The 24,445-nt window shown below is 35.6% G+C and overlaps 1 protein-coding gene across 2 annotated transcripts; it reads left to right on the forward strand.

The window, feature by feature from the left end:
- Positions 1 to 24,445, forward strand: Rgs21 (regulator of G protein signaling 21). 2 transcript variants are annotated; one of them, XM_059281092.1, is made up of 4 exons: positions 1 to 11; positions 4,211 to 4,287; positions 8,417 to 8,583; positions 24,242 to 24,445. In XM_059281092.1, the coding sequence occupies exons 1-4, from the start codon at positions 1 to 3 to the stop codon at positions 24,443 to 24,445; spliced, it is 459 nt and encodes a 152-aa protein (XP_059137075.1). The 2 variants fall into 2 exon arrangements, with proteins under 2 accessions (XP_059137075.1, XP_059137076.1); XM_059281093.1 differs by having other exon boundaries at positions 4,226 to 4,287.

Consider the following 24,445-nt stretch of genomic DNA (forward strand, 5'->3'; position numbering starts at 1 on the left):
ATGCCAGTGAAGTGAGTTGCTGTTTAAAGCTCTTTTTCTCTCAGAAGATGTATAAATGAAGCACCTGAGTCTTCATTAGTCTCTATGACTTGCTACCTTCATTTATGATAAAAATGTTAATTGTTGCCTTTCATCCTAAATTGTTTTGCCTTTCTCTATTGATTCTTTTTTCTTTCTTTCTCTCTAAAATATGTCAACAATGTGTGACTTGCTTTGGTTCTAAGTTCTGTTTGCTAGATAAAGAATGTGAAAGTAGACAGATCATTGATCTTTCTTTTCATCAAGTTTTTTAAAATAGTGAGTTAGAAATAAAACGTATATGATCTTTGTAAAAATTATTCATTATCACAGTACTTATTAAGAAACTTTTACATGGATATTAAATGCTGGGGAAGGAAGCAGCTGTCACTTCCTCGGGCACATGAACTCTTTGCTTGAATTTTCCATTCTCCAGCACACTGCTAATTGAGTGTGAACAGCTAAGTTGTTGGATTCCACATTTTTTAATGCAATACAACTGGTTCTAGCTGGCACAATTAGCAAGGTAACTGGTAGCTTTCACGCAGTTCCCATCTGGTCTGGCTCTTCTCTGGACATATAATATGGGTACTGCCGGCCTTGATGCCACTTGCTTAATGAAGAAAACAGACAGGAAATCAGCCAAAACCCCATGAAATACTAAGTGCAGTTTTGGCTCCAGATACACAGTGAATTTTCTGGCAAACCATAAACACATGGAAAGTTACTCTGATTATACACCAGGATTCTATGAAGTTCTCTCTCTCTCTCTCTCTCTCTCTCTCTCTCTCTCTCTCTCTCTCTCTCTCTCTCTCTCTCATACACACACACACACACACACACACACACACACACAGGAAAAGAGCCACATATAACCTCCATTAAGGATATAATCAACACACATATAAAATGAAAAGGAGAAAAGTAGTAATGAGAGAATGGCATAGTGTCCATTTATTTCAGATAGCACACAAGTAAAAAGGAAATCAATGAAGCCTGTACAGTTTTAAATTAGTTGCCATTTTCTTATAATCTAATTTTTATTTAATGAATTTTACTGATATTTCTATAGCTGCATTTTATAAAATATACAACTATATTTCTCATGCACATCTAACCTAAGAATTTTTCTACATTTATTGTATAATTTACAAGGTTTTATAACGTATTGCATAGACTTTCTTTTCTTTTCTTTTTTTTGGTTTCTATTGAGTAATCAATTGCCACAATTTGACTACTGTTTAAAGTCTGGGAGAAGTATGTGACATTCTACTGCAGGAAAATTATTCTACTACATGCACATATATGTTGACTTATGCATTTGGGGAAGAAGTTTTAAAAGAGTTAGGGTCCTAAACAAATCTGTGTCTAAATATTAACTCTACCCACTTCTATTTGTGATATTGTACAAGTCACTAGCATTTATAACCCCTTTTAGTCATTGGTATTAGTGGAATTCAATACACTATTATTGTCACTGTTAACTGATGAAAGGTATATACATGTCGTGCTTAATGCAATAACATATAAACATTCAAAGTACGGTTGCACATTTTATTGTTCTGATAAATATTAGCTTTCAGTTTGTTTCTCAATACCAAAACTTGTCCTCCCAAAGATTACAAATTTAAACCCGAATTTAAAAATTTTTAGTGGTAGGAAAGATTAATCATTAAAATAGATGCATTATAACCTAATTTCTGAAAAGGAAGCACTCCACTACTTCCATCCCTTTCAGTATAATAAATACTCAAAACTGTATCTTCTAGGTGAGAACAGGTTGGCAAAGTAAGCATTCCCAGCATCTTCACAAGCCACTGGGGTATCCCTTCAGAGAGCAGAAAAGCGCCTTACCCCTTTAGAGTAAAGTCAACATTTCTTGACCAGAATTTATAGTAGAACACTCCAGCAACTCTAATTGTAGGGTGTCTAACATTCTATGTGTGTATATACAGAATACAGAGTACGAGTACTTAAGTACATCTCTGTAATTCAAAACATTCTTGTTTTGTCCTTAGTTCCATACTAGTTTCCAGACTTTTTTTTCCATCCATTTTTCCTTTTTATGCACAATCATGCAAACAATAGGAAGAAGGACTTCGGCTTATTGAAAACATCTCCATGCTCAGACTCTTTTGTTTCCAAACGGGTCTTCGTGGGACCTGATTAAGCCTTTAGCTTAATCAAATTCTGGCTCAACCCTCAGGCTGTGTTCCTTTGTCCCTCATTTCCCTTGGGGTTGACAGTCAGGTCCTAATGTTCTGTAGTTCTCCAGGCACACTTTCACACTCTGGTTCTGATTCCTCTGCCCATAGCACTGTAGGATGTAGAGCTTGAACAATTTGTCTATACTTTTGAACATGTTTTTTCATTGTATTCTCACAGCATCCTGAAAGTCAAACCTCCTTTTCATTGGTGATCTTATACCAGCCCTTATCGAGTTTTGATCAGTAATGTCTTAGCCTAGCCACACTCTTCTGGGTGCTAGAAAATAACAGCTTTCACTTGTTTTTAAGGAACCTACATAGGAACAGAGAAGTAGACTTCTGTACTGGAATGGATTTGCTGTTTCTCTGTGTTTTACCTGATGACCATGTCTCATTTAGAAGGATGCACTTTAAGGCCCCGCTCCTCTCTGTCCTATGTATTACCATATACTCCACAGTATTGAGTTTCTAAGCATTTAAATATTACATCAACCATCATATTTTAGTCTGCAAATGACTGTTTTTGTACAGTGCATTTTAAATGACCTTTATGATACTTTCAGAATTCCAACAAAACTTAGTATGAGAGTCATGTGATTCAACATAATCTCAGTGAAGTAACAGGTTGTAAATGCTCAAATGCACTTCAGTGTGAAATTAAATCTAGGATTAAGACTAATACTTAATTTATGAACAATGAAAACTAAACAATGCAAATCTTTTTAAAAGCCCATTTCAATTAGAGATCACTATTGCGAAAGTCTCCTAGACAAGTTGTGCCTTCATTAGTAAGTTGAAGAAAAGATTGAGGTTTGTGGCACATAACTTAAAAAGAAAATTTGTGATAGAAGATGCCAATAAATTAAGAGAGAAAAATGAATACCCAGTAGCCTCTCTTCCTCAATTCTCTTATTATTATACGAAAATACAACAAATATTCAAACAGTGGGGGAACATAGTCAGTCCTTTAAAAGGCATATAAAACCCTCAGTAAATTACGAACATAAGACCATAAAGAAATAATAATCACTTCACAAAACCATATTTAGGATTATCATCTTGATATGCAATACAATATTTTATAAGGATAGCTAAATATGAGACTATCTCTATTTTATTGTCAATTGTTTTAATATATGATTTAAATTAGCTTGCCCCTTGTCCTTTTGTACATCACTACATAATCAAACTCTTTGGCCAGGAATGGCTTCCTGTGGATAGAGACTGGTTTCATCAAGATTTTTATCTGTTAAGAGAAATAATACATGATATATTTGTATCTCACAAAGATTATATCTTAAAGCTGATTTATTATTTTACATAATATCCCCCAAAGCATACCTTCCTCAAAAAACTTCAGTCCATAAATCTTTTACTGCTTTGAAAAAATATATCATACTCCCTGAATAGATTCCTACATTTATATAAATCAATCCAGAACTAATCTACCAGCATAAGGAGAATAAAATCTGATTCAGAATAGGGTAAACACAGCAAAATACTAAAATCAAAATTTTCCATTTCATCATTTTTAGAAATTTTTAAAGCCTTTCTTCACTTTCTAAATACTCACAATTATTAAACAGGGAAATTTGTATGCCATGAAAACTTAAAAATAATCATTCATTCATTTTTGTTTTAATCAGGAGAATTTTTCAAAACAAAGTGACCCATAATTAATATTATGATTGGAAAAATTTATAGTTGCTTCACAGAATGAATATGTCTCTTGTGCCATTAATTTCATTGTTCACAAATATAAACACTGTTGGCTAGATAGATAAATAATTTTCTGATATCAAAATTATATTCCACATTATGTTGCTATGACTTTAACACATTAGAAAAATATGATATGAATTTTACTGACATTCTCCTGTTTCATCATGGGCTCATTTTAATGATGTAATTCGAATACTATCTTCGGCTTTCGTAGTACTATAAGTTATCAAAGAGAAAGATCACAATGCTATTGTCAAGGGTAGATGCTGTTTCTACAGGTCTCCAACTACGGAATCACTGGCATGGTCTGAAAATATGGACTCCCTCTTAGCTAACCAAGGTAAGATTCAAGCAATAGTGCATTTTAAAGATGGTAATTAAACATAATTCATTAAAACTTGAAAAATGACAAATATTTCATGAAGTCTGATATTGATCAGCATTTGAAGAATAAGAATTTAAGGGCCCGGAGTCTAAACAAATTTTGTTTGAGCCTACATTAAGTTTGTCAAAAGTTCAGTTATGAGTACAAGGAAAATTTAATTACAAATGATAAGCAAAAAGCTTGCCATTTTCTTAGACTGTCATTTGATGTGTATGATTGCTGTTTGTCATTAATACAAACGAAAAAAATATGCACACTGTCAACAACAGAAAATGTAAATTAAGCACTTAATTTCAAACTCATGAGCTAAAATAGAAATTTATTAGGGGGTTTCAACTAAATGGTCTTCATTTTTTAATGAATACAAAAACGTCATTTTTTATTAATGCATATGTGCTGATATCTAAGAGCAGGGTTCAATATGGCAATTGTGATCCATCATATAAAATATTTTGATATTGACCTTAAATTTTGCACACAAAATAGTCACAAAGTTTTCCACAATTTCTGGGGTTTTTTTGTTTCTTTGTTTTTTGTGTTTTTTTTGTTTTTTGTTTTTAATAAAAAATCTAGTTTGCAGTACATCAAGGTCATCCAGAGAGGAAAATGTGAGACTACAAAGACAAGATAGAATATATTGATAGTATTCATTGTATTTACCAAATGACATTTCTGTTTTATAGTAACAAAGTATCAGAAAAGCTTAAAATAATAAAGCCAGGCACATTTTGCACTGCTGTTTATTCATACTTAAAGTTCGATTGAATTAAATACATTAAGATACACTGAATATTTTGTCTTTATTGACTAAGTTCTAAAGCAGTTTGTGAAACAATCCACCTATGGCTCAAGTACAGCTAAAGACATTAATTAAAGATGTTGTGGATATAAAATAGATTCCCTAAGTTAGAATGGGCAGTTTCTTGTGCTCTTTAGTGTGTAACCAAAGGAAAAAGCCAAGTTTCCTAAGTGTCTCTTAGAGTCCTCTTCTGATTGTCATGTGGGGACTGCAGAGAAAATGATATTTGTACAAAGCCATGCAGAACAGAGTTGAGAAGGGTCCTGAGATGGAGACAATTGCTCTCATATGCACACTTTCTGGGCATTTATTTAATTCTTGTTGGCGAATATTATTTTAAAGTGTGTTACTTTTGTTTATGTTGCATTTGTCTAACACTTTGAAGGTGCGTTACTGTGCCTGTGTAAAACACCTGATGGTCTGATAAAGAACTGGCAAATAGCAAGGCAGGAGAAAGGATAGGTGGGGCTGGCAGGCAGATAGTATAAACAGAAGGAGAAAATGGGGAAAGATCAAGCAGCCAGAGAAGGAGGAGGACTCCAGGGGTCAGCCACCCAGCTACCCAGCAAACCACAGAGTAAGAGCAAGATTTACAGAAGTAAGAGAATGGGAAAAGTCCAGAGGCAAAAGGTAGATGGGAATAAACTAAGTTAAAAAAGCTGGCTAGAAACTAAGCCAAGGTAAGGTCGAGTATTCATAATTAAGAATAAGCCGCAGGGGTTGGGGATTTAGCTCAATGGTAGAGAGCTTGCCTAGCAAGCACAAGGCCCTGGGTTCGATCCTCAGCTTCCAAAAAAAAAAAAAAGAATAAGCTTCTGTGTGTGATTTACTTGGGAGCTGGGTGGTGGGCCCCCCACAAAAGAGCAAAAACCCCCAAACAACAAATACTCAAATAAAAGACCAAAGCCATAGATTTATCTAAATAGCTATTTGATGTGGCTTTCGTAAAAACAAGATAATTAATAGTGGTATACTTTATCTGTAACCCTAGCAAGCTACTTAAATATTTTTGCCAACTTTGCTTCTTTGTAGACTTGGCTTTCGTGGTAGATTTCTATTCCTACTGTCTACCTATTCCATTTACTGTCCTCTATGACTTCTAAATAGATGAAGTCATTCCATCCTGCACACTGCCCTCAAGAATCGATTTTATTGCATGTAATGTGTTAGTCCAGACTTATCTGGAATGTTTTCAGATTAAAATGTGTCTAGAACAGAAGAGCAAGTCAATGAAATACTGAACACAGGACAGAGAATCCTGACCCCAGAATTAATTATTTTGTGCCTTGAATGCAAATTAAGGTGTGGAAGGAATGCTTGTTTCAGAGAGTAGGCCTTCCTAGAAACTGAAGAGCAGCAGAAAACAAGATCATTTCTTGATTTCTAACATCCATCTCTCTATGTGGCATCCACACATCCCTTGAGGAGAAAAGCTTCATATGCCCTAATGATATACATAAAATATTGTCAGGCAAGAATCAAAGTATTCTTTCTTTATTAAAGAATACTATATCTTACATGTTTGGATTTCAGAAGTGCATCATGGTTTGGATTTTCAGAGAAAATTTTACCTTTTACTACAAATTTTAACGTCTAAATTTATGGCAGACAAGCTTAGTGCACAGTTAATTTAATTTTCATATAGTTAATAATAATTTTCATTCATTAATAACAACCACACTCTCTAACATTTATTCTAAGAATTTTAATTAGTATCTTGTCATTTTTACAATGAATTTTCACTTTTACATTACTTCACATGAGAAAAACATCACGCCACTTTTATTTAGTGTTTTAGACACTTGAGATTTTGTTCTAAAAAGCTGTGCCTTATTTTATTGTTAAATTTCACTTTTGTTTCCCATCTGCAGCAACCTATAAAAATTTGACAGGTCCTATTGCTTTCATATTCTCTTTTTTTCCAGTCAAACTTTCAATCCCCTGTATTTCCATAAGCTTCCTTCTTCCAGAGAATGAGACATAAGGGGTAACTCAGCCTGCTATATGTGCAAAAGGGACCCTCTTGGCTGATGAAGGGGAAAACCACCAGTGTTTTGGAAGGCAAATTCTTGAGTGACAAAAGCCCTAAAGAACATGTTCCTTATCAGACATAAAGCCTCACTTACAAGCATATCTTCCCAAATGCAAACTCCAAAATACTATGAATACATACTGAATACTATGACCTTAAGATACCAGAACAGTCTAGTCAAAATAGGAGATCTGAACATAATCTTTCGAACATGGCACATAGCCAGAGGCACACTCTCAACCATAGTTAGCTCAAAACATTGAGCAAGAACCACCTTTTACAATTAGCTGTGGATATTTCACAACAGAATTCTGGAAGGCACATTTCAATGCAGCAAAGTAGAAACCTAAGCAGCAATTCAAGGACTTAAATATCCATCAAAGCAATGACTTGTGGCTCATATTTTAATGGATGTATAATAATGAGGGGGACAAGGAATAGGGCATTATAGGTTGAAGATGTAACTGGGGTTATTGATTTTTTTCTATAAATACATGTCCTAGTCAAGTAAAAGGAAATGAGCCCACAAAATAAATGAACCCCAACGCAGCACCTACTGCAAAGTTACCAGAGAAATGCATACTCACAAGAAAATCTGACTGTGATGCAGAATATGAGACATTTCACATTCAGTACATCACTTAAAGCAACATTAGGGAAAGCCCCCTTATTTGACTTTCAGAAGTAAAATTGTCCACCAAAAAAGAAGAGGAGAATAAACATTCACCCCAAAATATCTTGCCAGTTACTTTCTTGGCTTAAAGATCATATTTGTCCAATGTAGTCACCATAAACCGTTTAAGGTCAACATTGACTCTTCTCCTCTGAGCCCAAACCAACATAACTTTTTCCCTCAGCTTCAAATTATGTCTCAAAAGCTTATAGAAAAGAAACATATTCTTTCCCTGGTTATTATAACATAATTAACTTGAGCTAAGCAGTTCAGAGGTCCATGGGGCTTCCTATCCAGTAGTCATCAAGACAGTCTCTGAAACATGTCATATCTAGAAATAGAAATCATAGATTTTCTTGTTAATGAAGTTGATTTTTAAAGTATAAGTGAAAATATTTTGGACCTGTGATTACTCCTAAAACCTAAGTTTTCTAATTTGGAATTGATAATATGTAAATATTACTTTAGGCTGCATGATTAAATATTTGCCTACTGAACATTCAGTAAATGCTCATTTGATGCAATGGACTTAATGTTAGTGTCTTATAGATGATGCAAAGCTTTCTTAAATATTTTGTAGCTGGTTTGGATGCTTTCCGAACATTTCTAAAATCAGAATTCAGTGAAGAGAATGTTGAGTTCTGGCTTGCCTGTGAAGACTTCAAGAAAACTGAGTGTAGAGAAAAGATTGCTACCAAAGCCAAGATGATTTATTCTGAATTCATTGTCGCTGATGCACCAAAAGAGGTGAGTCAAGTATTTGAGAACAGGGAAGTTGCAGCCCACACTGGCTGTTCCCAGTTAGAAACAGAGCCAACCTATCTAAAGAGTAAGCTAATCATTTCTCTTTTCAGATAGAAAATGTCAGTAGGCCCCAATATATAAATATATTCAACACTGGTATATTTTATAAATTAAAGTATGTGAAAGAAAACCATCTAACCAGTGGAATATAAGCAGTTTTCATTTTTAATGTCTGAGAAGTCTGCCTTAGAGAATGTAGGAATGCTCTGTGTTCAAAATGGGGTGTGATTTGCCTTTGTGTGAAAATGAGCCAGAGCTATTTACGAAGTGACCAAGTTCCACCCGTGCAACTTAAAGATCACTAAAATACAAAGGGTCTCAAGGTGAAATATAGAATTATTCTGATAATATCTCTTGTAACAGTGTTTATTTTTAATTTTTATTGTGTTCACATGTGTGATGGTGCTTATTTGCATGCATATGTTCTGTGTAGATTCACTGGGCTGTGTATATAAAGACCAGGCATTGACTTCTAGGTGTGTTACTATCTAATCATCCGCTTTAATTTTTAATTTTATTTATTTTTGAAATTACAACATTTCACCCTTCCCTTTCCTTCCTCCAAACCCTATCGTATACGCCTCCCTGCTCTCCTTCAAATTCGTGGCTTCTTCTTTCACACAGGCCAAAGTGGACAGAAAAAAGTCCACAAGGCCTCAACATAACTAGACAGCCAAGGAAAGCAGATCAGAGAGACAGTCTTCCCCAGGGAAGAGCACACCCAGTGATTACCCATGTTGATTTTTGAGGCAGAGTCTCTCACTGAAACTGGAGCTCACTGTTTTGGCTAGACTAGCTAGCCAGCTAAGCCAGAGGATCCGTGTGTCACCACCTCATGAGTTTTAGGGTTCTAATCACGGCCAGCTTTGACTTGGGGGCTGGAAATACAAACTCGGATCCTCACACTAGTACCAAAATGTTTTCACTGAGCCCCTAGATGATATTTCTGTTATGGAGAAGTTCATTTGTGTTTGCTTAACTTTCAGTACATCAATACAAAGACTGGACCCTAAGTAGTCTAGTATTAATTGTTACTGGTATTTAAACAATTTACATATTAAAGTTCATAAAGATGCCTTGAAAATTTGAAACACGAAGCAAAAGTTTTAATTCATACGTAGTGGGCAAACAGGAAGCTTTATTAATGTAGTAATATCACAAATTAGCTCATAGCACCAGTGATCTTTCCTATAGGGGTAAAATACTGACAACTCCTACAGTTACTACAATTTCTGATGCAACATTAGGATTTGTGCTGAGAGAAAAGTGGTAGTCCTTATAGGCAGAGAATAAGTTACATGGACTGCAAATACATTGATAAAATCTAGGACATAAAAGCTCAACTCTTAGATGGACATTAACTACTGCAGTTATTACTGGGTTAGTAAAACACTAACAGACACAAGAACCACTTGTGTGTGGTTTGGAATTCACAGTGGGTGGAGAACTTTAACTCCTGTGGAGATCCTTCCCCATTCATTTCCAAGTCGCCACCGAAAATCAATATATAATTCTGGAAAATTGGAAAGGTAGTATATATGATTTGTCAGGTTGATTAATGTGTCATTTCCTAAAAGGTTTTGAAAGCAACCCTAAAAAAATTTATTTTATTGCAATCCTCCTTCAAAAGCTAGTAGTTTTCCTTCCTTACAAGTCTGATTAGCAGTGGGCTACTTTAAGATAACACTAGTAAACACTATTCATTAAAAATAGCTAATGAAAAGACAGTCTTAAAACTGTAGCTAAGTAAGTGAATTGTTGGCTTAGTGACTAAGAGCACTCAATGCTCTTGCAGGGGACCTGGGTTCAATTCCTAGCACCAAGACAGATCACAAATGTAACTCTGTTCCATGAAATCTAATGACCTCTTCTAGCACCCAAGGGTTCCAGGCACACATATGGTGCATAATCATATGCACAGAAAAAAATATCTATACATATGAAATAAAATAAAAATTAAAAATGTAAAATAGTACAGCTGAACTTAGTTATAATTAATAATTTTGACAAAACTGCTCTGTTTATTTTCCTAAGCTTTCTTTCTAAACTAAACATCATTTAGCTAAATAATGCAATTATTGTTTTAGGACATTAAACTTTTATAGCTTTTAACATTTTACACATCTAATTAATCTAAATAAAACTTAAATAAAATTATGGTTCCTTTTCAAGTAATGGTTAAATTGTTTCAAATGACTCCAAAGTATTATTGAAACATGACAAATTTCATTGAAATCAAGGTGTGTTTGTGTGTGTGTGTGTGTGTGTGTGTGTATAGCCACTGTCTTTCTTATTATTTACCATTTACTGTTTCTAATACAAATGTCTCAGGACATTTCAATGTTTTGTTTTATTACCAACTAAGTTGCTAAGTCCAAATACTCTTTGTCTTTCAATTACACATAAAAGGTAATACATATGATAGTAGGTTTATTTATTAAACAGCAATTTTGAGTATCTGTTCACATAATAAATTCAAGAAGACAGAAGTAATTGACCTGTAACAAAACTCCACAATTATAAAGGAGACCATATAATAATAAAACACACTTAAAGTTAATTGTTGCCATTGTAGAAAAGAGAGATTATAACCACATGAAAAGGTATAGGATAGATTTGTACAGTAAATCACCGATTAAAGAAACAGGTCATGAAAAAAATCAGTCATATTTTATGAAAAGAACAAGCAAAGCTAGAATATTTCAGGATGAAACATACTGGTTTTGCACTGTGATATAAAGGATCCATATATTTTCATATATTGCAAGTATTTTGATATTGCTAATATCAGCAGAAGAATGGAGAATAGCTTTGAGATCTTTATCTCCATTGTTGAAGATAAAAACATAATAGGAAAGAGTATAGATTTACTGGAAGGCAAACTTGACAAGACTATGTGATCATTTTTATAAGTAGGTTAGAAAATACAATAATTTTCATAAGCAGTAAGTCAATCTCAGAGGAGTTCCTAGTAGACTATTCTCCTTTATTTCTGTATTCAGCTGAAGCTGTGTAACTGACTCTAATAAAGAATTAAATTATAGCCAATATTCTTGGTAGAAAGTCCTATACTGAAGAACAGTGGCAGAGTCAAGTCTAGATGTCTACTTGGTCTTCTTTCCTTTCAAACACCCATGTCTTTATTTCTTCAGCTGTAAAATTGCTACAGCCTTCATCAATTTTCATTGAATGCATCTAGATTATACTAAACTTAGCTACTAAATCTTGTCTGCAAACTGAGATCACAGGGTTGTAAGAATACCGTCCGCACAGGCTGTACACAAGAACTGGACTTCCAGGGTCCTATGAGATATGTAGGAATCTCAGCTGCACTTCATGCCCTCTCTCTTATAGTGTCACCTTCTCTCTGGTTCACCCCTTTAATCATGAGATGTGATGATATGGAACGGAATCTAAAGTTTGAATAGATCTCAATTCGGATTCAAATCCTGTGCCTCTTTTTTACTGTGCAACTATCTCACCTCTGGGATTCATATTCCTCATCTAAAACAGTGTACAGGAAGCAGATGGAAATGGTGATGACTGAGATAATAGGATTAGGATTCATACCATGTGGAAAAGTTTTTACAATATTTTAATCACAGTTTTCTAGGAGCGTGTCCCTAGGTGAGCTATTAAATTTTAAAAGTACTGAAAGTAATCACTTGTAGATTTCTCTGAAGATGTAAAGACAGGCTTTTAAGGATTTAGTAAAATAAATGTGAACATACATTGCACAAAATATGTTAACAAAACATCAACTTCCACTCAAAAGAGAAACTCATTGAAGGAACTCCACCATAATGGGCTAAGGGGAAAGTGTTTCATGAAGAAAATTGCATGACCCAGCTATTTTGAGTAAATGACTAGACATTCTGAATATTATTAGACAACTTTTTTTCAAGTTTCACTAATTTACATAAAAAGCACTTGAGTGTAGAAAAAACATGATTCTCAATATTGTGCTTATTCATATTTCATTTTGGACCATTAATTTCATATATTCAGAGATGTTAAAGTCAAAATATTTATTAGCTTTTCGAGACTGTTAATCATAGAAAAAATTAAAAGACTATCTTCATTTTCCACCAATGGCTTTCACATATTTGAAATATTTATAAATTATTTTTTTTAAACATTATGCCAACTTTTAAACAACCAATTGGTATCCTCTTTCCACAAGTTTTACTTTCACAAAAGACCCTGTATGTAACAACTTTGGCACTCAATGAAAGCGTAGTCTGAGGCCTGTCTCTTTTTCTGCCCTCCTTGTTGACTGTTTTTTTTTTTGTTTTGACCTTGGCAGAGATTGGTGTCGTCACAGTGGGCAGTGTTGCTGTTATGCGTGTTGACTTCTTTTTTTTTTAATTTTTTTTTATTTTTATTTTGCAATACAATTCAGTTCTACATATCAGCCACCGATTCCCTTGTTCTCCCCCCTCACTTTCCCCCCAGCCCACCCCCCATTCCCACCTCCTCCAGGGCAAATCCTTCCCCGAGGACTCAGATCAACCTGGTGGACTCAGTCCAGGTAGGTCAGTCCCCTCCTCCCAGGCTGAGCCAAGGGACCCTGCATAGGCCCCAGGTTTCAAACAGCCAACTCATGCAATGAGCACAGGACCCGGTGCCACTGCCTGGATGCCTCCCAAACAGATCAAGCCAATCAACTGTCTCACTCATTCAGAGGGCCTGATCCAGTTGGTGACCCCTCAGCCATTGGTACATATTTCATGTGTTTCCGTTTGTTTGGCTATTTGTCCCTGTGCTTTATCCAACCTTGGTCTCAACAATTCTCGCTCATATAAACCCTCCTCATTCTCGCTAATTGGACTCCCAGAGATCTACCCGGGGCCTAGCCATGTGTCTCTGCATCCAGTTCCCTCAGTAGCTGGGTAAGGTTTCTAGCACGACAATTAGGGTATTTGGTCATCCCATCTTCTATGTATGTCATCAGTAAAAAAAGAAGTTATTGAGAGACTGGGGAGATGATTCAGCAGTAAAAACTCCAGTTGCTCTTGCAGACGACCTGAGATCTGTTCCCAGCAGCTACATATTAGCTCACATCATGCTCTGTTACTCCGGATCCACAGAATCCGACCTCTTCTGGTCTCCACAGACTTGATGTGGTTTACACACACACACATGTAGGCAAAACACTCATATACATAAAATAAAGAAAATAAATCTTAAAAACTAAGAGCAACATCAAGTCCACTGTTATACCCACTATTACTAGTAACCAGTAATTCACTCCCATTCTGTGAGATTAAAAAGCTATGCAGTAACACCACAGTAGAGTGTTTATAAATTATATAAATTCAGGGGCTAGGTTGCAGCCTGCTGTCAGAGTGCATAATGAGCATGCACAAGGCCCTGAGTTAAATTGCTAGCAATTGAACTAATTGAACTAACTAAAACAAACAAGTGTTGTTATTCGGTTTAGGCTCTTTTATGGGGGGGGCGCTTGCCACCCAATTCCCAAATAAATTCACACATGGAGTCTTATTATTACTTATGAATGCCCAGACTTAGCTTGGCTTAGTTTCTAGCCAGCTTTTCTTAACTTAATTATCCATCTACTTTTTTTCCTCCGGGCTTTTCCCATTCTCTTACTTCTGTAAATCTTACTCCTACTCCATGACTTGCTGGTTGTGTAGCTGGGTGACTGACCCCTGATGTCCTCCCCTTTTCTGCATCCCTCTCGATCCCCTTTTCCAGATTTCTTCCTTTACATAGTCTCTCTGCCTGCCAGCCCTGCCTATCTTTTCTCCTGCCTTGCTGTTGGCCAGTTCTTTATTAGACCATCAAGTGTTTTAGACAGGCACAGTAACACAGCCTCACAGAGTTAAATAAATGCAACATAAACAAAAGTAACATACCTTAAAATAATATTCTACAATAAATATGTCCAAAATTTAGTCTCAATTTATCATCAAAAAATGGAATAGATTCTTTCCTTATTTTATTAATTTTTTATTTTCTTTTACTTTTTATTTTAAATTTTGGAGGCAATTTCCTATATGACTACTGTATTTACATTATTTTCAGCCCCTTTCTTCTCTTCAACTCCTCCACACCCCCTACTTCCTCTCAAATTCATAAGCTGTTCTTTAATCTTTACTTCTACATATACACACATACTACTGAGTACATTTAGTGTTGCTCATATGTACATGTATTTAAGGCTGACCACTTGGGCTTGAATTATCTCGTGGGGTCCATCCCTGACTCAATCTCCGCAGTCATTCATTGCCTATAGTTCTTTATCTAAGGGTGGGGCTATGTGAAATTTCCTCCATCCATGCTGGCATGTCAACCAGTGTTGTCATTAGGTGCAACTTCTCTGTTATGTTGAGAAGACACTATCTTACTGCAAGTGTCATATACTCTGACTCTTATAATCTTTATTCCCTTGCCCTAGCACTCCCTGAACCTTAGCTACAGGTGATGCATTGTAGGTGTATGAGTTCGGAATAAGCACTTCACAGTTACTTATTCTCTGCATTTTACTACTCATGGATCTCATCTATTACAAAAAAAAAGTCTCTCTAAGGAAAAGTATGAGCTACATTTACCTATGGGTATAAGGATATGTAAACAGAATAAGTTATTTAATTATAATGTTTCTCCAGTTTTATTAAAAGTAAAATTTATATAAATAGAAAACTGACTTAAAATGCAAGAGTAAGTATAAAACAGATGAATATCTGGTCAGAACAGACTTATGATTCTGACAAAGGGTATTATTTATTTCAAAAAAAGTTAGTTTGAAGCTGGAGTGAAGAAATAGGTATGTGCCTTGTTGGTATAGAGGGTCCTTTGAAGTATGCAGCTGTATTTTCCTGTATTATTGTAATAACACTTTGTATTCTCCATCTTATATTCATTTTCACGTTTCATTTTAGTGTCAATTCTACAACTCATTGAAGTCACTTTGAGAATTATTTTTATTTACTAGTTAATGATAACTAACAGTTTACTCCCAACTATAATTATCTCCAAATATATTGGTTTTGTTCATCTCTTAGTTGCCTTCCATTTTAATCATTTATTGACGGTTGTGTATATATTGTATACTACACACTATGTTGGTATATTGAAGAAAAGAGACACTATTGATTCCTCAGTATATGAGCTACCCATCATATTGGGAAGACTCAAGATTTAAATAATTACAGTAGGTTTCACATGCATCGTGATAGAAAAATGTAAAGTAAGAGGAAACTACGTAATGGGAAACTCTGAGTCTAGGAGATCAGGAAATATATATCAGAAAAGTTAAGTGGTAAACCTTGGCTAGGATTTGAGAAGAGATGGAAATGAGTAGAACAAGAAGGGAAGAATAAAGGACAGATGAATGGGAGAAACAAGAGTCAAAGAAAGGACCATCTATACCCAAAGCAATTGACCTAAGCAGCATGAGGCTGTGTGGGAAGGTGTAAAAAAAAAAGCCACTATGCTGTTCATGCCGCCTTTCATTCTGAACTATCATTTAATCTATTGTCAATTAAAGGGATCGCTTTTAAAAAAAAGTGCAAGAGATGATAGATGATGACAGACAGACAGACTGATGATAGAAACAGAAATAGAGAATGATGACTAAAGAAACTGGAATATTTGCCAAGTGCTTTTATGAGGACTGTCTTGTTTCACCAGCACCTTCGTTCACTGCCTTAGAGAAATGTTACCAGCATCTATGGTGCAGGAGAAAAATGTCCCGAACTGTAGAGATGTTGAGAAAAAATAATGATGATGATGAGCCTCCCGGCCACCAGGATCAGCAAGGAAAGATGTCTTCAGCCTATGCTTCTAGGTTCCAAATTCCTTCTCTAGACCTGGTCCTCATTTTTAAGTGTTTATGACATAGACTGGGAGCCTTTATATTTATCCTAAAGGCAGAAGAAAACAAACAGTCACACAAAAATCTATCTTCTTTTCTAAGAAATATTTCATTTTCCTTCTCATATTTTCTCTAATTTGTTTGATGTCTTAGACTATGAAGCTCAGGCTCAAATATCGCATTAGGAAACAAAGGGTGACATGAATGTTTCTTCTAATTGTACATTTTTTAAGCTTCGTTTTTAAATATCTTTTTATTATTTATTTATTTATTTTACAACCTGACCACAGTTTCTCCTCCCTTTTCTCCTCACATTCCCTCTCCCCACCTCCTCAATCTACTCTTCCTCTGTTTCTATTCAGAAAGGGACAGGCTTCCCATGGGTATCAGCAAAGCATGGCATATCAACTTGCCATAAGACTAAGCACCTCCCCTTGTGTTTAGACTGGCCAAGGCAATCCAATATGAGGAATAGGTTCCCAAGAGCCAGCCAACGCATTAGTGACAGCCCCTGCCCTCATTGTTAGGAGTCACACAATAGACCAAGTTTCACAATTCTAGAGGTTGGTCCTATGCAGGCTCCCTGATTGTTGGTTCAGACTCTGTGGGTCTTATGAGCCAAATTAGTTGTTTCAGTGGGTTTTCTTGTGATGTCTTTGATCCCTCTGGCTCCTACAATCCTTCCTCCCTCTCTTAAGCAGGAATCCCTGAACTTGGCCTAATGTTTGGCTGTGGGTCTCTGTATCTATTTCTATCAGTCACTGGATGTAGGCTCTCTGATGACAATTAGAGTCATCACCAATCTGATCATAGAGGATGGCCGTCCAGGCTACATATTTACTATTTCTAGGAATCTTACCTGGGGTCATCCTTGTAGATTTATGGGAGTTTCCTTTGTATACAGTTTCTACATAACCCAGAAAATGCCCCCTTTCCAGTCATCCTTTCAGTATCGTCTTCCTCCTCTCACTCCCACAACCAGATCTCTCAAGTTCCCATGCCCACCCACCCCAGTCCAACCAGGAGAGCTCTTCTATTTCCCTTTCCCAAGAAGTCCCAGGAGTATGCATTTCAAATTAAAAACACAAACCTCATGCAGTCTTTAAGCTTCCCTGTATTCTAGTGTCTTCTAACCTGGGACAACCAAGTTGATGTTGGTGATAAAGTCATGAATTGGACTCCCTCCCAGCCCAGCCATACTAACAACAACAAAAAGCCCCAGCATATATATTTATAAATCTGTGTACATCATGATTTCGTATGTGTCAGCTCCTTTCCCCATGGAAGCTGAAGAGGCATCTGGTTCTTATTCAATTCCATCTTTGCTTTGACTACATGTCTAATTAATCAAGGTGCTTTTTAATTCTATTCCCTTCCTTTCTCTTGCCCAATTTAATGCATTAGCAATGCCTCCCAACTTGTGTCATCTATTTCTGTCACCAAAGCCACTGATAACAAGCAGATACAGTCTTGAGCAGGCACAGATTCCCTGTACATGCCGCAAAGGCTATGTCTTCTTTAATCGCAACTTTGAGAATATATTTCAGGGTATTCATTTGCCTTTAATGATGCCAAAAATGAAGTGATACAGGAAGTGTTAGTGGTGATTAAATAGAATTAAGTAACCAAAAACATGATTACAGATGGCTTTGATTTAAATAGTGATTTTTAAGCGCTGCCATGAATGAGGTCTACGAAGGTACCTGCTCAGGCTTTGTAAGGCCTTTTACTTATGCATGCTTACATCCTTTGCTTAAAGACTGTCTCCTGTTACACTATACATCCTAAATGAGGAAGAGCCATGTAATTTGAATGTGGGAGCAGAACTGAAAACTTCATTCAAATTATGTAAAACTATATAAATCACAGTTTAGAGTCAAAAGAGAGAGCCAACAGGTACACTTTAAAAGACATTCTTCCTGTGAAAACAATTTGTTGAAAGCTGAAAGAATATAAAAATGCTGGTGTAGAAAACAAAAATGGATTTGTCTTGCATAGCTTTCAGCTAACCAATGCTCATAAGTATGAAAATTTTCTGGATCGTATAATAAAAATGTTTTAACTACAATAAACATCATCCTGAGAACCATCATCTCAATGCCAAACTTATCCATGTCAACTGCACCAAGACCTTTTCAAAAACCAGAAGGACTTAGAAGCCTTAAAGTGGCTGTGAAGAAATCTCAACTGTCCTTTCATAAAAATCACAATCTTGTGTCCTGTTTTCTGAGATTAGCAGTGTAGTACTCTGAGTTAAAGAAGATAATATTTTGAAATGTAAGCAAATAAAATAACTGTTTCTCAAAGTACCTGAAATCAAAGAGTATCTATATTAGCAAAAGTGAATATTTATTTATATTTTAATATATATTGCTATATATTTACTTTGATATAAACAATAGCTATATTGTTAATACATATAATAAATTTATATATATATATGAAAATTGAAAGCTGAGTGCTATTTCCCATTCAAAGCTTTCATCTACCGACATCTTTTAAATCTCAGTTGGTGGCAACTCTGTTTTGCCATTGTTTTGACTAGATCATGGTAAACATCTCTACACTCTTCTCCATTCTTTATTCTTTTTCTCACAGTCCATATCTAATAAGCATTTCTATCATCCTTTAGAATATGCCCCAAACCCTGACATTCTTAAGATGTTTTCTCTGGTTATAATGACTGGGCAATAAGTCCTCTTTGCCCTATTACTAAATGTGTTTGGAAAATACATGAGATGTCCCTGCAGGGTCACTCTCTAAGCCACCATCTACTGTCCACCTGTCTGATAAGGTTTCTAGATCATCTTCCCTGTATTGAGACCTTGTTATTGGGGCCACTCAGAGTTAGTCACTATTCAAACACGTGTTCACATTATTTAAAATTCTCCTCATTACACTCACTATACATAAAAGCAGTAGAGTGCTCCAGGGCCTACCACCTGCTTAACTCACCCAGCTCTTGCCTCTCCCCCTTTGAAGCCCAGCAGGCTTCTTTCAGTGAGTCCTCCCACAGGCATGCCCCAGATTTCATATTTCCTACTCATAAAGATACTTCAAAGGCCAGTTTCAAATCTCATTTTCTTGGGAGAGACTTGCTTCTAGAAAGCATATTTTTTTTTCTTTTGGATTGACTTCTCATTATGATTTTCTTCACAATCTCACAATCTAGCGCAGTTCTACACAACTCTTTAATAAATACCCTAAATGAGTTAAAATCGGGGAATATCATACATAAAATGGCTAGCTTTAAAATATATGGTACATTTTCCTAAACAATAATAACATAAATGTAATCATTTTATAGTTGTATGTGACAGTTAACATAAAAGATACACATGAGATCAATTAGTATATCAGTATTTACATTCCACTTGAAATTGTTTCCCTATTTTAAATCATCTTTATATATTCTTGCAAATTATTTTTTAATTGAATTCATTTTTCAAAATTTTTGTCATGGGATAAAACAGGCTTGCTAAGGAAAATAAAACTAGAAAGAAAAGAGGACAGACTACTGGAAATGAATATCCATTCTGGTGGTATTTTTGAGAGATGTAGAAAATAAACAATTTAGAAAAAAATGGAAGAGATAGAAAATAAAAGACAGGTTAATTTCCATCCCTTGAACTGTTGAATGCCTTTGTTGTAACAAGTTTCCTTTCTCGGATAGCCAAAATTAAACTCTTAACAATAACTAAAGCTTTCATTCACAAATCTGTTTATAAACATAAGCCTTATTTCTCAAGACTTCTACATCAAAATTATACATAATAACAAGAAAACAACAGAGACATCTCTTCTGTAATACTGTGACTCAGATGTCACAGTGGGTTGTTTCACATACATATCACAGAAAATTAATGGAATTCCATAATATTCGTATAATAAACAGCATTTTGGTAAAAATGATATAGTAATACATTACACAGTGTTGCAAAGAAAAGATCTTACATGAAATATCAAAGAGAAAGGAAAGACAGTAAGTAGTAAAATCTAAACTGTAGGCACAAAAGTGAAAATGAAAAAAATTACTGTGAAGCTCCAAGATCAAAGGCACAATTTACACAGACACAGAAACACACACACACACACACACACACACACACACACACACACATACACACACACAGTAATGATTAGAGAAGAAAGAGGCGTCAAGGATGACTCCTGTGTGTCAAGCTTGAACAAGTTGAAGAAAATAATGACATTTATATAAACATGTGAGTGTGATGTTTTTGTCACTGACATTAAGCTGAATTGGCAAGACACATCTTCATAAAACTACTGATTATCTCCTGGGAACAAAGATATGCTCATCACTGAGTTATCAATGGCTGAGGCTGGCAATTCCTTGCCTGGGAAGCAAACACATCAGAAATGAATACATTTTGGTAATAATATTAATTAGAATTAAGGATTTAAATGGAATTCTTTTTAAATTTTGGAATGATTTTAAATAAATACACAACCATTTCTTCACTTGAGTTTTACAATATGTATTTATTGGGTCCTTAGCCATCTGAGGAATGCAGAAAGTGTAAATATCTGACAGATTCTCTGTGATGAAAAACCTTTTGTGAGATCACAATTTTTTTAATCTGCTCATAATCCCACAAGGAAAATATTACTTAAGGTTTAATCTGAAAGACAAAAAGTCTTGTGGAAGACTTATATAAGAAAAGCCATTTTGTTAAGCAGGATAATATGGAAAACATGTTCAGAAGTAGCAAAACATAGAGAATATGCTGGGAATTTTCTAGTTTTGTTAGAATATGAAGTGTACATAGAAACAGGGAGTATATCTCAGTGGTAGAGCTGTTGGCTGCAGAGTGGACATAGAACAAAAGAAATGGGTAACTCAGGACTACACCGCAAAGGTCATGAGTATATATATCAGACATGATTGTGATCACAAAGGTGGTGATGATGATAGTGAAGGTGTTGATAATGGTGACTTGGAAACAGTATATATAACTATTCAGTAGGCACCAATTAATGCTACGGTCAGTCAAACCTCTTCTGGAGAATGTCTAAATATAATAGGTTAAGTTGTTCCACATATCATCAGGGGGATATAAATCACTAAAGATGCTATTGAAGAATTTCTGCATTGAAGAAACAAATTGTAGCTTATATTCACATATCTCTATAACACAAGATACTCATAAGAAATAGGTTAGCATGGGTGTTTGCAAGACAAGACAATTTCCTGAGAGTAGTCACTGTTCATTCATGCATTCTACTACAGTGACGGCTAAATTCGTTATCACAGCACATAAGACCTACTATACCTGGCTTGGCCTTCTTCAAATCTCACACTACACAGAGATCAGGTTTCTTCTCTTGCAAATTACACACCAGTAAACTAGGCAAGTATCTCTTTTTTAAAATTTTATTTTATTTTACAATACAATTCGGTTCTACATATCAGCCACGGATTCCCTTGTTCTCCCCCCTCCTGCCCCTCTCCCCCTCTCCCCTTCCCCCCAGCCCACCCCCCATTTCTACCTCTTCCAGGGCAAAGCCTCCCCCGAGGACTCAGATCAACCTGGTAGACTCAGTCCAGGCAGGTCCAGTCCCCTCCTCCCAGGCTGAGCCAAGCGACCCTGCATAGGCCCCAGGTTACAAACAGCCAACTCATGCAATGAGCACAGGACCCGGTCCCACTGCCTGGATGCCTCCCAAACAGATCAAGCCAATCAACTGTCTCACCCATTCAGAGGGCCTGATCCAGTTGGGGGCCCTTCAGCCATTAGTTCATAGTTCATGTGTTTCCATTCGTTTGGCTATTTGTCCCTGTGCTTTATCCAGCCTTGGTTTCAACAATTCTCGCTCATATAAACCCTCCTCTTTCTCGCTAATTAGACTCCTGGAGCTCCACCCCGGGCCTAGCTGTGGATCTCTGCATCCAGATCCCTCAGTCGTTGGATGGGGTTTCTAGCACAACAATTAGGGTGTTTGGCCATCCCATCACTCTTTATAACTTCAAATTCTTTCATGCATCAGGATTTTGCATTGTTGATCTGTCAGAAATCTTTCTCCAAATTCTTAGATCTGACTTTGTATTGTTCAGTTTTAACTATGACAAATTTTATTTCATCAGATGTCTGCTGCAAAATTAGAGAAAATATTTGGCACATAATAGACAGCCCCATCATTTGGATCTACCAATGGATCTCCCTCTTGTTATATCATCTGACTATCAATAGACTAGGCATCCATGTTAGAGGATAGAGTTGAAAATGATCATGTGCCTTAGTAAATGAAGAAGGAGCAACTGATTCGAGGTTTGAGGATGTTTAATGAAGTTTCAACATTTTATCTGGATCTTTGAGGAAGGACCAAAGAAACTGATCAAAAAGATAAAATTATAGATGGATCTGGGACCAATGAGTATCTGAAATCCTCATCAAAGGAAACTATATGAGGCCTGATCATGCTCTTTTGATGACTCTTTCTCAATTCATTATTTTTTATTAATCTTTTCCCTAAAATAATGGTCATTAAAATATTTTATGATATTTATTCATTGATAAATAAAACTCTTTAAGAGCCCTTATTGTTCTCTTTTTTGCATGGAAAATTGAAAGTACAGATTTGATTTTCTTATACACAAGGCTGAATTGAATTTAATTGCAGCTCTGTCTACTTATCACTTAGCCTCATTTCAATGCTACATAAGTGGAATTTATGAGTTTTCCTTTACCAAATTCCCAAATTGTAGCACTTTATCAGCTCTCACATTTTCTCCTGAGATGTTCTCATTCTATTCCATAAATATCTATTTATTTCTTATTATGTGGTGAGTATTCAGCTAAGTACTAGAAATGGTGATAAATGAGATACAGTACCTGCCTTTGGGGAGATTAAAATATTAAGATTCAAATATACTTTATATGTCATGAATATTTTTAGTTTAATTCAGCAGCCTTGGATAAAACTGCTGCTGCTCAAATATCCTCAAATATGGATAGAGAAGTTGGTCTGAACCTTAACAGTTTTTCTGGAGAATGGTGTGTTCCAATAAAATAGAACCCTATTGGGCCCTTCTGGAGAATGATGTGTTCCAATATAATAGAACTCTACTAGGCCCTTCTGGAGAATGGTGTGTTCCAGTATAATAGAACTCTTAGACTATTCTGGAGACACAACATTAGCTTTGGTTTCTTGCTGTGGTGGTGGTGGTGGTGTTTGTTTGTTTTTAATTGTATGTATGTGTGTGTGTATATACTTGTACATATGCTCATTTTGATTTTCAGGAGGTACAATGGCAGTGAAGAAAAGGTATAATCTGATTTCATTTTGCCAAATAGGAAGAAACAAAATAGGAAAGCATTGCTATGGGAGTCCAAAAGGTTTGCTAAATACATGGAGAGTGGTAAAACACCATCTAGCACATTATAGTTATTCCTAGGTAAGGTACACATTTGGAATTCAGATCAATGTTAGAAAAAATAAACTGGTATGAAAGAAAAGATATTTCAAATCATAATGTGTCTTGTGTGCATTTTCATTTTGCCTTTTTAAAATATTAGAAGTCAGCTTCAGCTCTTTCCTGTCAATGCCATCCCCTCTTAAGCTATGACCAATTTTAAAACCAAGAATGTGTTTATCATGTCGAAAATAAATGCATGATCTTGCTGGTATTTTCCATCAAATAAGTTTGTGTTTCGAAAAATTCAGCAATACACGTATCCTGATAAGCCATGCATGTTTTGAAAAATCTCGTGTAATTATATGCAACCTTGTTTTCTACAGATTAACATTGACTTCAGTACCAGAGATCTCATCTCAAGGAATATTGCTGAACCAACTCCAAAATGCTTTGATGAGGCTCAGAAACTAATTTATAGTCTCATGGCCAAGGATTCATTTCCTCGTTTTCTAAAGTCAGAAATTTATAAGAAACTTGTAAATAGCCAACAGGTTGGAAATCATAAAAGATGGCTGCCTTTCCTGTGA

Source organism: Peromyscus eremicus, chromosome 15 (assembly GCF_949786415.1).
Source record: "Peromyscus eremicus chromosome 15, PerEre_H2_v1, whole genome shotgun sequence".
Lineage (NCBI taxonomy): Eukaryota > Metazoa > Chordata > Mammalia > Rodentia > Cricetidae > Peromyscus > Peromyscus eremicus.

Bases quoted from the DNA above. Each gene is read 5' to 3' on its own strand.
- Rgs21 (XM_059281092.1), top strand. The intron at 4,288-8,416 runs GTAAGATTCAAG...AATATTTTGTAG, and splicing joins CTCCCTCTTAGCTAACCAAG to CTGGTTTGGATGCTTTCCGA. The intron at 8,584-24,241 runs GTGAGTCAAGTA...TGTTTTCTACAG, and splicing joins TCGCTGATGCACCAAAAGAG to ATTAACATTGACTTCAGTAC.